Source organism: Antechinus flavipes, chromosome 3 (genome assembly GCF_016432865.1).
Source record: "Antechinus flavipes isolate AdamAnt ecotype Samford, QLD, Australia chromosome 3, AdamAnt_v2, whole genome shotgun sequence".
Taxonomy (NCBI): domain Eukaryota; kingdom Metazoa; phylum Chordata; class Mammalia; order Dasyuromorphia; family Dasyuridae; genus Antechinus; species Antechinus flavipes.
Genome location: NC_067400.1, coordinates 265,349,306 through 265,366,608, shown reverse-complemented (window position 1 = coordinate 265,366,608; position 17,303 = coordinate 265,349,306). Strand labels below are relative to the sequence as shown.

The 17,303-nt window shown below is 33.2% G+C and overlaps 1 protein-coding gene across 1 annotated transcript in view; it reads left to right on the top strand.

Annotated features, from left to right (window-relative positions):
* The window catches only part of OTC (ornithine transcarbamylase), a 71,570-nt gene that overhangs the window by 18,744 nt on the left and 35,523 nt on the right, over positions 1–17,303 (top strand). Inside the window, exons 2-4 of the mRNA XM_051985035.1 lie at positions 876–1,014; positions 6,562–6,643; positions 16,819–16,906. Of these exons, the coding sequence (XP_051840995.1) occupies positions 876–1,014; positions 6,562–6,643; positions 16,819–16,906 (309 nt within the window). The remainder of the gene's footprint in view (positions 1–875; positions 1,015–6,561; positions 6,644–16,818; positions 16,907–17,303) is intronic.

Sequence of the window (17,303 nt, the reverse complement as noted above, 5' to 3'; positions counted from 1 at the left end):
TTGTTTATATCTGGATTTGTTTGTAAATCCATATATTTCTAGGTTTTTTTTTCCCCCTTTAGGAAATTTTTTATGGCCTTTTCAATTCTTTTTTTTTCCTAAGACAAAGTATTCTATTTTCTATTGTTTTAATTTGGGCAATTTATATTTTTTTAAGTATTCAAGTCTTCAATAAATATTTAAGCATCACTATGTGTCAAATAGTGTGCTAAATGCAGAGGATATAAAAAGAGGCAAACACCAAAGAATCAACCAATTTTTTGAACTAACCAATAATTTGGTCAACAAATTGTACAATATGGTGATAGAATATGTCAAATGGCATTCTTACTTCTTGAAGACAAAACAAGTGAGTGAATTTTTCATTTTTTCTACTGTATTGGGTAAAAGCAGTACAAGTACATAACTATAATCAAAGACTTTGACATTCAATAGAGGAAGCTTATCCTTCATCCTGGAGATAGGGGGTCAGTGTTAGCTTTTGTGACAACTATTTGAGTATCAATAAAATATGAATTTTTAATAAATGTGATTTGCCTTAATTTTTTGATATGCTTAATTTTTATTGACAAGCAATAATAATCACTGTCAAATGGGAGCTACAATGTAGCAAAAGAAGAACATTTTCCAATTAGTAGACTTTATTAGTAACAAAATTATTTATTCTCCATCACACTCTTCCTTTCCTTAACTAAAGGAAATATTGGATCATTTAAATTCTAAACCATAGCCCTACTAATTATATTTAAATACATTAACTTCACAAAATCAAGGGACAGTCACTCTAATTTGTTATGTTGTTTCTCAAAAAACAAAGAGTAAGTCACTAAGATTTTTGCTTTTTTAAACATTTTTCCTTTTTTTTTTTCATGCAGATGTGGAAAATCAGTACAAAGCAATGTCCAGTTGAAAGGACGTCACCTCTTAACTCTAAAAGACTTTACAGGAGAAGAAATCAAATATTTGCTCTGGCTATCAGCAGATCTGAAGTACAGAATAAAACAGAAAGGAGAGGTATGTATAATTTTCAACTTATTGACAATTGGATACTCAGTAGTTTCAGTCTTCCCAGTAAACCCTGGAAATCAAATTTCCTTTACCATATAGCCAACAATGAAACAATACAGATAAGCTGATTGGTTACTTTGGAATGGACAAAAGAATATATTGTAGGCAGCCAAATGAGTGGCTTGATGATAAATTACAGGATTTCATTTGTATAAGGCATTCAAGTTCATTTTTAGAAATTGAATCAGAACTTCAGGAAACTATTTCTTTTTCTTGTAACAGCTCTCTTCTCTTATGTCCTATGAAATGAAATCCTACCAAATGAAAACAAGAAATATCCATTTTTCCCATTCTCTAAATTGTTTCAAGTTGTATATACCCATATAAATATATTACCCCCCTAAACACACACACACATATACTTCAACAATCTCAATATAAACCATTCTTTGTTTAAAGTCCTCCAGTAAAGGGTAACCTACTATCTCTGGAAATTGTGTACTCTACTTCAATATAGCTCAAACTGTTTAGAAATAGTTATATCTATTAAAAGTAAGTTTGCCTTCTTTCCACTTTCACCTATTACTCCTCTTGGGACCAAATAGAGGAAGTTGTAACCCTTTTTCCATAGCTTAACCTTTCAGGATAAAATGAGATAAAATGAGATAATATATAAAAATGATTTATAAACATCAAAGTACCATATTTCTCTATATTTCAGTTTCAAAGCATATATATATATATATGTATATTTGTGAATTTATATATCTATATATACATGTATACCTAAACACACACATATATATATGTATACACACACACACACACCTACTTATTATACCTATCTGCACTTCATCAAATTATTTAATCTCAGTAAGTCTCAATTTCCATATCTATAAAATAGGGATTGCTCTGAGAATTACAGAAACCTTGAATTTTCATTTTATAAATTTTTTTTTTGTTTTTCACATCATAATAGTTTTCCTCAGGATTGTTTCCCCTCCCCTTCCCCTTCCCAGAGAGCTATCCTATATTGAAGAAAAAGATACAAAGGGGGGGTGGGTGGATGGGAAATCAGCACAACTGATCAATACATTGAAAAAGTCTGAAAATATATACAATGTATACTTCTGACCATCCCAACTCCATAATATGGTAGGTTAGGGGTATCTTCTCTATCTTCTGAGTCATCTTAGAGCCAGATAATTTTGCTACATTCATTTCTTATTTTCATATGTGATTCTTTCAATTTGCATCATCATTGTCAATGTGTGTGTGCATTTATATTTGGCCTCTGCTTATTTTGATCTTTATCAATTTAGGTAGATCTTTCTATGCTTCTCGGTATTCATTATCTACATCATTCTTACAGCACAGTAATATTCCATCAATTTTTGCTTTATGATTTGTTTAGTCATTTTCTAATTGATGGGTATCTACGTTGTTTCCAATTCTTTGCTACCACAAAAAAAATGCAATAAATAGCGTATATATCCTTTGGAATATAAGTCCAGTAATGGAATCTCTGGGTTAAAAAATGTGAACATTTTAGTCACTTGAGATGCATAATTCCAAATTGTTTTCCAAAATGGTTGTTCTAATTCATAGCTCTAACAATATATCAATGTGCCTGTCATCCAACACCATTTCAGAATTGAATATTACCATTTTTTGTTATCTTTAGCAATTTGTAGAGTTCGAGGAGAAATATTAGCATTCTTTTGTGAGTCTTTCTCTTTTAAGAACTGTTTATTCATATCCCTTAACTAATTACCTATTGAGAAATTGATATATATATGTATGTATATATATGTTTATGTGTATTTATTATCTATATGCCCATATATATTATTAATGTATCTTGGATGTTAAATATTTATTAGAGAAATTTAATACAAAGATTTTTCCTCATTCATGTATTTAAAGTTATTTATCTTTACTAATTGCCACTCTCTCTTGCTTAGTTAAGAATACGTCTCCTACTCATAGCTGTGAAAAAAATGTGATCAGTTTCTCTTCTAATTTTTTAAAATATTATGATATTTAGTATTAAAGTTGATAAATCATTTAAAATGTAGTGTGGAATGTAGTATAAGATGTTGGATTAAGTTTAATTCCTTCTGGGCAACTTTCCAGTTTTCCCAACAGTTTTATTCAAATAGGGAGGTTTTTGTAAGAAGGCCGGATTTATATCAGAATGTAAGGATGGTTCAACATTAGGAAAACAAGATTATTATATTAAAAACAATAACATCTGAATTAGACTATCTCAATAAATGCAGAAAAAAGCCTTTGACAAAGTCCAACACTTATTATGCTAAAAAAAAAAAAGTTTATAAAACATAGGTTTTGAGGGCTCTTTTTAATGTCATTAAAAACACCTATTAAAAACCAAAATTAAGCCTCATGTGCAATGGAGATACACTAAATCCATTTCCATTAAATATGAGAGCAGAGCAATGACATATATTTTGTCCATTATTATCTTATATAGTTCTGGAAATACTAGCAACAATAACAAGACAAGAGAAATAAATTAAAGGAATAAAGACATGTAAAGAGGAAATAAAACCGTAGTATTTATTCAGTGTAACTATAAAATCCTAGGGAATAAACAAACATAATAATGGAGATAATTAATAGTTTCTGTAAAGTTATAGGTTATAAAATGAGCCTCAAAATCAACCACAATTCTAAATAATAACAAAACCCCAGAAAAAATAATGGAAAAGGAAATTCCCATTCTAAATAATAAAATATACATAAAGTATCTGAAAAATGATCCACCAAAGCATAGAGAAGACTTTCACAGTTTAAATTATAAAGTCTTCTTTAAAGAATTTTTTTTTTAAAAAACCTACTTGAATAGCAGAAGAAATGTTCAGTGTTTGTGGCTAGGACTTGCCAAGATAATAAAAAAGACAACATTTCCAAAGTTAACTTGTATTTTTAATGCTTTACCAACCAAATTATCAAGGGGATACTTTATAGAATTTGATTTGTTTTAAAGTAATTTGGAAAATAAAAAATACAGAATATCAAAAAAATGAAGAGAAGTAGGGGCAAAGGAAGAATAGTATTTCCAGACTTCAAACTGTATCATAAAGCAGTAGTCATCAAAACCTTTTGGTATTAGTTGTAACTAGGGAGATAGATCAATGTAACAGGCTAGACAAGGGAGAATTAGGAATGTTTAAATTCAATGACTCAGTGTTTTAATAAGTTAAAACACTAAATGTCAGTTGGAAGGAACCTAGCCCAATCCATACACTCTAGAATCCTCACTACATTTATGGGAATAGTTATGACTATCATTGTTATTGTTATTATATTCTGATGTTGATTATGCATACAATTAATTCAGAAAGAGGCTGAAAAAAAGGTCACAAATATCCAAGAAAAAAGATGAGGCACTTGAAAGAAGTGGGATGCTTAATAATTAATTATCTTTATTTAGAAGTTACATAATCTTAATGTTTGAAGATGCAATTTAAACATTCTTTAAACACATTCTTTAGTCACAACTATGGCTTGATAGTCTATGGTCAAGGCTTTCTGACTTGGAATCTAGAGGCCCCCAGTGACCGTGGAGAGATTTCAGGAGGTCTGTGACCTTAGATAGAAGGAGTGGACTTGATGGGAATCATATCTTTATTTTCACTAACTTTTTAATAACATTTATAATTTCTTCAAATGTGAACATAGACAAGGGAAACTGAAAAGGGAACTGTAGCTAACAGCAAAGGGATTCAGGACACCAAAAATGTTAAGAATCCTTGATCTAAATAAAAGTAAAAGCATTATCTATTCCAAGCCTAATTCCAAGTATTTGAAACATTAAAAACAGAAGGGGGTGGTGGTTCTTAGCTGAAAAAAAGTTTAATGGCAATATATTACCATTTAATAATACACACATGTATGTATGTATGTATATATATATGTTATATGTATGTGTAGTTATAACTCTCTCTCTTTACCTATTAATAATGTGTATCAAATGATGAGATTGAGGAGAGCAATCAGCATCAAATGTTGGGGTTTGATCATGTGAAGATTCATAATGCCATTCTCTTTACCAAAAGGGATATTTATTTAGGAAAAGATGTTATAGATAAAATGAAAAGATAAAATAGCCATCAGTAATGGAAAATATGAAAAAGTTGGGAGAGGATATAGTTAGACACCATGAAACAGGGGTATGGGGAGGAAAAAAGAGAAAGACACCATGAGACAGAATGTCATGATGAGCTAATCCAAAACATATTCAGAAAAGATGATGTAGCCATGAACAGAACTATAGGGGAAATTTAACATCAGGGGTTTGACATCTGATTGGATACAGTTACTGGGGGCTAAGACCTTTAATAGGGTTTGGGACTGCTGATCCCCACCAGTGCCCTTTCCTGCTTGCTTCAGGGGAAAATCTTATTAATACTTCAGGCTTTCTCTGACAACCCCACCTAATGACCCAGGACCTCATCCATCCATCCATCCATCCATTTATCTGTCTGTCTGTCTGTCTGTCTGTCTATCTATCTATCCATCTATCTAGCTATCTAGCTATCTACCTATCTACCTATCTATCTATCCATCTATCCATCTATGAAGACAGACTAACAGAAAAACAGAGGCAGAGACAAAGAGAAAAAAAAGAGTATTTACTCCTAAACCTTTTAATTCAAGTTTCAGAGACCTGAAGCAGAGGAAACTTTTGTTGGTTGGGTTTCTCTTATCACCAGAAACAAGAAAAAGAGAACCTTGGCAATTCTTTTCATTGACACCTTACCTTTTTTATAAATAGTTGATTGGTACTGTCCTCTTAAATAGTGTTCCCTAGCCATGGTTTTAATAGGAAAAAGAAAGCAAAAAAGAAAAGAAAAAGCAGAAGCCTTTCTAGATCATCTCTACACAAAATGGAAAGAAAAAGGAATCCCTCCTATCTCCCAAGCAGTTTTTTCTAAACATATGTAAACACGTTCTTTCCTACCCCCAGTTAAGGTTTATGCAAAATTTATCTGAAACTTTGTGGTTTAAATATTGACATAAATAAGAGCCTGAGATTATTTCCTGAGCTGAGGAGAAGGTTAACAAATGGGAAAAATTTTTCTATTAAGGCATAATACATTTTCAGAGCAGCTCCAGGAGTAGGCTATCCATAGGATTGGCAGAGATGTGCCCTGGTCCTTGATAAAATGTAAATCATCTTTGGAATATAAATTTTTAAAATAGGATGATTTTTAATTCTTAAGGCTAGCCTCAAAAAACAAGTAAAATTTCTTCAACTGACTGAAGATTTTGGTATTGGGGTATGGTGGGGTGGGGTGAGGAGACACTGCTACCTGTCATATTCCTTAATCTACCATTTCTACTATAAGATGTGAAATAATAAAAATTAATATTTTCCATTGTTTTAAACACATTATGAAGGGAGAATAATCAGAATTAATATTACTTACTTAAAGATCACTTATTCTGACTTCTTCAACCTGTAAAACACTGCGCTTAAAGTACAATTGATAATCTTGTAATTCACTTCTTATCATTGGTTTTCAGTATTTGCCTCTGTTACAAGGGAAATCCCTCAGCATGATTTTTGAGAAAAGAAGCACAAGAACAAGACTGTCAACAGAAACAGGTGAGTCTCATTGCAAATGGCAGTCTATTCTCTAAGTCTCCATATGGGAAAACACATATCATTCTGAGAAAGTAGTGAAATGTCTGCATCCCTGTTCCATCTGGGTAGAAGGAAAGGCATAGTGTTTTCTATTGGAGATGAATGTCGCTAGTAAATTCTTTGTTCAAGGAAGGTCATACCTGCTCACTGTCCACATTATTTCTTCTTTGTCAATAGAAGCATCCAAGCTTTCTGCTTACCTAGTTAACCGACTATTGAGTTGGGATTTTTGTCTTATAATGTACAGATATGCCAGATAAGGTCTTATTAGTGTTCTGCTCAAGATCCTTCAATGATTCCCTACTACTTAACAAAAAAAAAAAAATCCTAATTCTTCAGGCTGATGTTTAATCTTTCCAGACATATTTCACCGTATTGCATTTCATCGTAATTAGCACGGAGACATCAGGGCTTATCCCAGGGCATAGAACTTAGAGAGTACTAGCTGTAAAATCTGAAGACACGCTTTCCTTACTACTAGTTGCCTGACTTTATAGCTTTGAACTATGAGCCACTTCTTCTTCCGTACAGATGGGAAATTCAGAGGGCACAAGGTTCAATATTATGAGTTTTTTCTCCCCCAGCTCCCTGCAGCTTTTCCTCCACTCCCCATCCCCAGCCAAAAATATATTCTACCTCCAAAAACATATTCCCTTCTGTCCTTCACCCTCATGGTGTCCTGAAAATGTGTTTCTATTCCCTGGAAACGCCAAGTGAGCATCTCCTACTCCGCATCTTGACCCATGCTCAAAATGGGCTACTTACAAATCTGTATATCACATCCTTTATTAGTAGCCAAACAGCACTGTCAAACATTCCCTGAAATATCTATCCTCATCTCCATTAATCAAGCAAGCCAATATCCATTTAGCAATAGTTATATGCCAGGCACTGTGTTAAGACATTTATTTCTGCTTACCTATCTTTTTTAAGAGCATGATCAAATATCACCTCTTCAATTAAGCCTTTTCAGATTCCTTCAGTCAGAAATTATTCTTTCTTTACTTGGTCCTTACACAGTACATTGTTGTTTTTTCCTCTCATCTATTTGTTATGCTTTGTCTTGCATGATGCTTATTTCTCTATGTATTTTTCTTCTACTAGGTTATAAGCAATTTGATGGAGGAAGCCATATCTTCTTATCTAACATTTCTATCTGTTTCAGAAATTAGCAAAATATTCAGTGTTTTGTACATACTAAGAATTTAATAAATAGTTGCTAAATTGACATAAGTGTGTTTTGAATCATCATAATTAATTATGGGATCATGGATTAAAAGCTAGAAGAGACTTTGAGAATCAAGACTAGGAATTGTAGAAGTTGTTTTCAAAATTGAGTGATTGGACTAGTCCAATCCCCTTACTTTATATACAAAGAAACTGAGGCCCAGAGAAATTAGATGATTTTCTAAGGATTTCAAATAGATAAAACATGGCAAAAGTAGAATTTGAACCAGGATCCTCTCTATCCCTAAACCCAATATTTTTACCATTGCATCAAACCCTAAGTTATACTTGGTACTCCATAGAGTAATTTAGATACATAATATTCTCAGTGAGTTATTTCTTAATGAACCTCTAATCCTGATTTTAAGACATCCTGGATATCTCTAATTATCAAGGTTTGTCAATGCAGTTCTCAAAATAAAATTATTTTCAGTTCATTTCGGGGCCAAAAAAAATTAAATGTACCATGTGGAAATTTCAATTACTACCACTTTGGCAAATTGTTTGGAGAGAATTAGGAAGTAAATCACAAAAAGTGTTTTGATTAATTGTAATTTCTAAATCTTTACATATGTTAACAGAGACAACATTATAAGGATTTTAAACTACTAAGTGTTTTGAATTTCTTGGAACAAAATCTGTTTAGGATGGTTTGTTTAATATCTCATGTCAAAAAAAAAAAAAAGGTCTCCAAATTCGATGGTCAATTGATTTGAAAAGTCCATTAGGATTAAAGCTCTGACCCTAATACATGTTGAATGGGCTGACTGTCAATATTCATTAATCAATCATTTGAGGATGGGGGGGAGGATAGGTAGAAAATGTATTTCACCTAAAAAAGAATGTTGCTATGAAATCCTTTTTTTCTGTTTTGTTCTCATGTGGGAAGTGTCAGCACTTCTAGCTCTAGAAGCCAGATTAATTGGATATCATTAGAAATGTAATGGAGATATTATTGAATTTATTTAGTGAAGGAACATAAAACTACATTTTTAGAAACATTTATCTCTCCAAAAGAAGAAATTTGAGAGAGGGAGACTTATCAGCGTTGAAGGAAGGGGATGGTGGGCTGTCATTGACAGAGTTAGGAAATTTAAGAGAAGAAACAATTGGAGGGTGGGGAATTCAGTGTACATTTGAAATAACGTAGGTCATTCAAATGGAAATATCCAGCTCACATCAGTGTAAGAGTTTGATAGAGATTAAAGAGACAGATTATCAAACTATCTGTACAATGGTGAGAGAGGAAGTCATATTGATTCATATGACTTCCTCTCTCACCATTGTACAGATAGTTTGATAATGAATCAATATGCTCTGAAACAGACTAGACAGCGGGAAAATACCTGACACTGTGGATAGACACAGAATAGTATTTGATACAGTCTCTTGTCCTTAAGACATGTATGTGATCAGACTTTATTTTATAATACTTATTATTTCTTTGCAGACTCTATAGGCTATTTGTTTAGAGATTTATACTGAATTACATCAGGAATTCCATTGTGTAAAACTGTCCAGTGTTAAGCATATATGTTACAGCCAAAATCTAGAATATGACCTCTCTGAATATTATTGCTGATATATTACATTTTGTTAACAAATCCTTAATTATAAGGTTTATATAAACTACATATCAGAATACAGAAGATGCTAGTGGAGATGACTGCTGATTTGTTGTCAATGAGTCTAGTATTTATTATCTGTAGGACACTGGGAAGTCATTTAATTTCATAGGGCTTCAATTCCCTTGATCTCTGTACACTCTCCTAGCCCTAAACCTTTTTCTTATACTATGATTTAGCCCCAAACCTGTTATACTATGACTTTGGTTGCTATTTTAAAATAGCAATTTGCTAATTAGTAGTTTAGCAGCTAGATGACTCAGGGAATAAAGTGCTAGACTTGGAGTCAGGAAATTCTAATACAACTTCAGATACTTGCTAGCCATGTGACTGTGGGTCAGTCACTTAATTTCTTTGCTTTGAAGGCAGCTAGGCATCTTACTGGCTGTGAGGTTCTGGGCAAATCACTTACCTTTGGTTTATCATAATCCACTGGAGAAAGAAATGGCAAACTACTCCAGTATCTTAACCAAGAAAACCCCATGGACAGTGTGGTTCTTGAGCCTCACAGTCCATGGAGTCATGGAGTCAACAGACTTGACTGAATAACTAAGAAATGCTAAAAAAATTTAATTATTGCCCCCATATCTCAAAAAATGGTATCTTTCTCATAGATAGGAAGGATAAAACTCAGCATTTTAGCCTATTTCTGGTTAACCTACCTGGAGTACATGAACTTAGTAAGCATTCAGTACTTATTTATTGAATGAATAGTTGAATAAGATAATCAAAGTAGCTGCTAATTTCACAAAGCACAGGTCTCCAATGGATCTTCATCTCAGAATTATTTTGTCAGGTTAAATGTTGTTTTGAATGCTTACTTGACTCAGTAATTGTAGAGATAAAATATCTGATATGGAAAGGATCTCAAACGTTATCTAGTTTGGGGGTTGGCAAACTATTTTCTAAATGGCCCCATCCCTTGATTTTTAGATACCCAAGAATTGTTTTTGCATTTAAAAATACAATTGTCCACAAGCCCTTCATGGACTGATTTGTGATTGCGTCTATTGTTCTCATTTTGCAGATGAGGAAATGTGACTTATGCAAAGTCACATAGGTATGTTGCAGCAGAGAGGGGCAAGATCTTTTGGCTCCAAACAAATTTATTTAAGAAATCCCTATTTTTTCCCATAACTACTAAATTTATTATCATTATTAGTTTTTTCCTGGCAGCTATTTTTACCTATTTCTCATTAAGATCAAAAGCATACTTGGGGGTGGGGAGGAAGAACATATTGTTCAAGGAGAAAAGAAAAAAAATTTTATGCAGCCATAGACTGAATGACTCCCTTCTTTCACCTAATGCCTTCAAAGGTGATGACCAAGCTACATTTTAACATCAATTCCATCTTCCATAATTAAAGGGAAGCTGCAGCAGCACTTAGATGTCAGCCAACTAATGCTTACAAGCATTGGCCGGTGCATATCCATTGAAATATAAACAGGGCCCCTCTGACTAGGGATTATAAAAGGTGCCAGAAGCAATTTTCAAAGAAAGAATAATTCCATTTCCCCTCTTTCTCAATGCCCAGCTGGCTTAAGTACCACTGGGAAGAAGCCTCCTGTGTGCCTGCCTGCCAATGATTACAGCTTTTTTTACTTTACACTAATTGAGTGGATTCATGGACACATTTGTTGTTGACAAAAAAGTACAGGAGCTGATAGAAAGTGGGAGGAGAATCCTGAGAGAGTCTTCTAATTTAGCACTTGTGTTTCACTTTCAAGTGCTTTACAAGCTTTTCAAAATACTTAGGCATCAATTTAATCACTCCTTACAGTACCCACATCAAGTAAATTAGGAAGGTGCTCTCACTCTGCAGGTGTGGAAAACAAAGTACAAATAGCTTGAACCTCCTGCCTGGATTCACCTAATACATTTGCAAGAAAATCAGCCACAAAATTTAAGACTCTAGTATTAAGAGGAAAGGGGGAAGACATTATATAGAATGTAGGCTTTTAGTTGGGGTTTAAATGAAACCAGGGAGGACAGTAGTCCTAGTAGAGGAGGTAACATATTCCAGTCATGGGTACTCAGTATAATAGGTTTTTATTTTAAAATTTTGCTTCATGATAATTGTGGAAATATGTATAGATATGTATATAAATATATGTATATTTAATATATATTGGATTACTTGCTGTCTGGGGAAGGGGTAAAGGGAAGAGAGGGACTAAAACATTTGGAACACGAGGTTTTGCAATGTTGAATGTTGAAAACTATGCATATATTTTGAAAATAAAAATCTTTAAAAAACTAAAAAAAAAAAAAAAAAAAACTGTGACCTTGGACAAGACACTTAACGATTACAAGTTTCTGTTTGTTCATCTATAAAATTAGGGTAATAAAATCTGTATTCTATATACTTCCTAGGGTTATTGTGAGCATCATACGTTATAAATGTGAGCTATTATTTTCTTTTGTATTAATTAAATGATCATCTATATATTCAGTGATACTGAAAGGGTCCTTTAAGGAGAAATGTATGTCTCTATAATGATCTATTTACATTTGTAAGCAAACATCTAGTATGACCTAGGTATTTGAAGAGTTCTAAATTTTGACCCATGATTCTAATGCTTGATCATCCCTTCATTCAGGAAAGTTGAAACAGATAAGAGAAAAAAATGACAGTTACTAGAGACTTTAAGAATATGATTAAAGAAGAAAAGTTGTTGAGATAATTTAGCTTAAAAATAATTTTCTGGATTATATATGAAAATATATAAAAAGAAGGAATGGAAAAGTGTTTTAAAATAATGAATGGACCCTAAGTTCATATGTTTTAAGAAAAAAAATAGCTACTTTCTATTGTTTTGGTAAATTGCCATATAGTAAGGAAGGAAGGAGCTGGCCTCTGAATCAGGAAGATTTAGTCTTGCTCCTGACATTCACTAACTGTGTTACCTGAGAAAGTTACCTCAGTGCCCCTGGGGATTAAGTAGGTGCTATTATTACCCTCTTCATTTTACAGAAGAAGAAACTGAGGAAGATAGGTTAAGTGAGTAGCCCAATTGACAGTTGTCTGAGGTCATAGTTGAGCTTCCTGACTCCAGGCTTAGAGCTCTATCCTCTGTGTAACTTTTCTGTCCAGTCAAATTATTTTCTAAGATTATAAACTGCAAAACAGGTCTGCATGAATAGAGAAAGTTTTTCACTGAAAAGTGGTCCCTATATCAATGAAATTATAAAACTATACTAAATTAGAATAATACCTGGGATAGCACATTTAGGATCATTTGAGCCTCAAACCTGCCCTCTGTGTAGGTATGACAAATAATGAGGAAAGTGGAGCTCAGAGGGGTTAAAGAACTTGATCTCAGTCACCCAACTTATAAAAATGAAAGGGAATATTTGAATCCAAATCTTCTTAAAAGCACTGCAGAGAAAAACTCTATTGGAATCCTGGGGCCTAACCCCAAATATTTTATGAGCTAAATTAAATATGTTGAATTGAACTTGATATATATTACAAACCAATTAGCATCATCCCTTATGTGAAAGAATATTAGCAGCACTTCCTAAATCAATAATTTAAATACATTCCCTTAGGAGTAAGAACTCATTAGATTATTACGATGTCTGTCCTCTCAAAAATTGTTTATTTCATTAATATAGAGACATGAATTATATATCAAGATTATTTTTGGAGAAATTCAGTCATCATAAAACCTATGAATAGCTGATAACTAAATTATAAGTTTGAAACATAAGTTCTAAAGGTTTTTCCATTACATTTTAAATATTAATATCAAATTAGTTTAATAAATTAATAATAACAAATTAATTAAATAATTAATAAAATAAAATAAATATTAAATATTTTAGGGATAAAAGTCCCTCATATCATGAAAAATCCACCACAGCACCTCAAAATTCTCTGTAATAGTTAGGGAATGTGTTCTTAAAATAATTATAAAAAGCAATTGTGAAGAAAAAATTGAGGAGATAAAAAATAATTAGAAATATTACAGTATAATTAAACATAATCAACAAACATTTAAGTGTCTATTGTATGTCAGGCATTGTTATGTTCTAGGAATACAAAGAAACAAATAAAAAAGTCACTGCCTCTCAAGGTTCTTACATTTTAATAGGGAAAACAATATGTGTATGTGTATATATATAATTTATATAAAACAATATGTATATATGTTTACATATAAAACATATATACACTATATATATACATACAGAATATATGCAAGTTATATATATATCTTACAGTGGCTGTGGGTTAAAGGCTTACTAGCTCTGTAAGCCTGGGCAAGTCACTTAATTCTGTTTACCTCAATTTTGTCCTCTATAAACTGAGGTAGAGAAGAACATGGCAAACCACTCCAGTATCTTTACCAGGAACACCCCAAATGTCAAATATGACTAAAAACAACTGAACAACAAATGAGTCCTATCAAGGTTTTGTACCCAAAAGTGTGAAGATAGGATGGGGGTCAGGAGCTTGAGGGAGGCAATTTGCAGTGTTAATGGAAAAAAGTATTGAAAGAGGCAGAAAATTTTCCAACACAGGTTAGTTACTTGGTCAAAGAGGGTTTTGATCTTGGATTCCTGGCCAGATGAGAACTATTTACTCTAAGCCATCCCCAGCAGAATCTTCTGGTTTTAACAACAGCTAGGATGTCTTCTGTTTCCTTGAGGATTCCTCACCTTATGACCAAAGAACCTGAATTGAAAGAAAAGTTCTGAATTATATAATCCAAGCCAAACCTGAAAAGGAATCCTTTCTAGAATACCTGAAAAATGGTCTTTGAGCTTCCATTGAGAGATGAAAGTTTGTTGCCAAGAATGCAAAAAGGGATTGTCAGGCCATTTTTCCTTATGGGAGTGGAAATTTGCCTCTCTATTACTTTCACCTACTGTTACTGCTCCCAGAAAAGTGTTGTTCAGTTGTCTGATACCGTTTGGGATTTTCTAAAAATACTGAAGTAATTTGCTGTTTCCTTCTGTAGTTCATTTTACAGATGAAAAAACTGAATCAAATAGTGTTAAAGTGATTTGCCCAGAGAAATATAGCCAGTAAGTGTCTGATGCCAGATTTGAACTCAGGTGTTCCTGACTTCAGTCCCCATAATCTATACACTGTGCAACCTTGCTATGCACATTATAAAGCAAATTTAATTTTTCTCTTTTAGGATGGTCCTTCAGATACTTTAAGACGGAACTCATTCTTCACCCCAATCACCACCTAGAAACTTTAATTCCAAATTCCTCAGTGGAGTCTCTCATGGCATGATTTCCATTTCTTTCAGAAAACCAAGATAGCTTAGGTACTCTCTTGCATGAACCAGAGATTATGAATGCCCTTCCTAAAATGTATTGCCCAGAACTGAAGAAAATTAAACAAGTATGGTCTGAATAAGACAGAATATAAGTTAACTATCATCTTCTTTGTTGTAGACACTAAGCAGTCTAAAATTAAATTATCTTTGTTGGTTGACATGTTACTCTGGTCACTTGAAGTCCAAATGAAATCCCTAGAATTATCCCATACAAACTTATCTTCAGTAGTTTTTTTTAATCATGTCTGATTCTTTGTGATTCTATTTGGGGTGGACCTGGCAAAGATACTAGAGTGGTTTGCCATCTACATTCATTTTACAGATGAAGAAACTGAGGCAGAGTTAAATGACTTGCCCCAAATCACACAAATACCAAGTGTTTGAAGCTGGATTTAAACTCAGATCTTCTTTATTCCAGGCCCAGCATTCTATTCACTGAACCACCTAGCTGCTCAAAATTTATTTTAATGTTCTCCATAATCTGTGTAGTTTTTTCAACTCCAGTGAAAACTACACATTTATCTCTATTAACTTTCATCTGCAAATGTGGAAGAGTGGATAGTAAACTGGCTCTAGAACCAGGAAGACCTTAAAACCTTTATTCTAGTCTGGTGTCTGATGTCTATATCAATATCAATATCTATCTATCTATATACACATATATCTGTGTGTATATATATACATATATATATAATAGCAGTTTGACCCAAGGCAGGTGACATAACTTTTCAGTTCCCTAGGCAGTTCTCTAAGTGGCAGAGAAGGTACAGAACAGTATTGGTAAAGGGATTTTGTTTATTTGTTTTGTTAACTTGGAAGTTTCTTGTGCCAATGATACAATCTCTATCCTTGCCCCTGCTGCCCTAAATTTGATTTATAATTAATAGGAGCTATCATTTTGGTTTTGGTCAAGGGTTTTAGGGATAATGATTTTGTGGTCAATGTTAGATATTGCTCCCAATGTTATGTGATCTGAAAATTTGATATATGATCCCTTTCTAAGCTAGGAGCATTCATGTAGGCATTTGACGAGAAAATGACATTGTTTGGCTAGACTGAGGCTTGGCTAAGACCCATGCTCTGTCCATGTGGGAACCCACAGATTATTATAATTATTTGTCTTTCATTCTTGAAGACCATTGAGATCAGGAGGAACGACATTCCAGGCATTGAGGATGTTAGATTTTTCAAGGGAAGAGAAGAAGGAACTTCAAATTTGTGAACTAGCTGCTAGTCCAATTTTACTAAAACATAATATATGAAATAAAATAACATACACACAGAACTGGAAAGTTAAGTGAGAACCAGATTGTGAGGATGTCTAAATTTAAGATTGAGTTATCTGTCTTTTATCCTAAAGGAAATAGTGAGCTACTGGAGAATTTTGAGCATGGTCAGACTTAGGTCACAGTAAGATATTTTTAGCACTAAGGATAGAATAGAGAAGATACTGGAAGGAGAGTGATCAATTAGAAGCCTATAATAGCAGCACAGCCAAGAGGAAATAAAGGCCTGTGGTCTCGTAAGTAAAATATATTTTCAGTTGCCTCCCAGCCTGCCTCTGAAATCCACTGAGGAGGAATCTCAAATTATAGCAATATAACACCACAGGCATTACAGTGAGAGAATGCCCACCTTCCTATGTACCTCCCAAAAGGGTTTTGTCTGGTCATGGTTAAAGTAATAATGTGAAGGACACATAATAGACAAAAAGGAATCTATTTTGCAGGATACTAAAAAAGAAACAGGACTTATTATGAAGAATAATGAGGAAATTGCAAGCTATTCCGAAATTCTTATTTTGCTTTGACTGTGATCATGAGAGTGATCAGATGAATTCACTCATATTATATTTCTTATATATGGAAATCAATCTTAAATTGGGACTTTGCCAAGTTTGGCTATTTTATTTTTCTCTACAGCTTTCTATTCCTTTTTATGCATCTCTATGATATCTAAATCTAATTTAAAAAAAATTCTTCCTAGGATTTGCTTTGCTTGGAGGTCATCCTTGTTTCCTGACAACCCAAGATATTCATTTGGGAGTGAATGAAAGTCTCACAGACACTGCACGGTTTGTAAACAATCTTTGCTAATCTTTTCCAAATGTGGATTTAGAATACATGTCTGGAACACACTCATGAAACAAAATTATGGATGCCTTCGTGAGCAATTTCAACAAGGTGTTTTTGTTTTTGCCAAAGGCTCGGTCAATTAAACATTTATTAAGCTCCTACTATGTGCCAGGCACTGTGACAATACTAGAAATACAAGAAATAAAGTCAAACATTTTCTGTCCTCAAGGGGCTTACTTTCTCTTGGGACAAACAACATATACCAATGTATCTAATAGGAGACACAGGCCAACTTTGTACAGCATGATGTTTTCCCAATTCTCTGAATGTAGGAAATATCAAACCTAAGTGGAAACTAATTGAAAAAGCTCTTCCACTAGAATATTTAGAGGATTC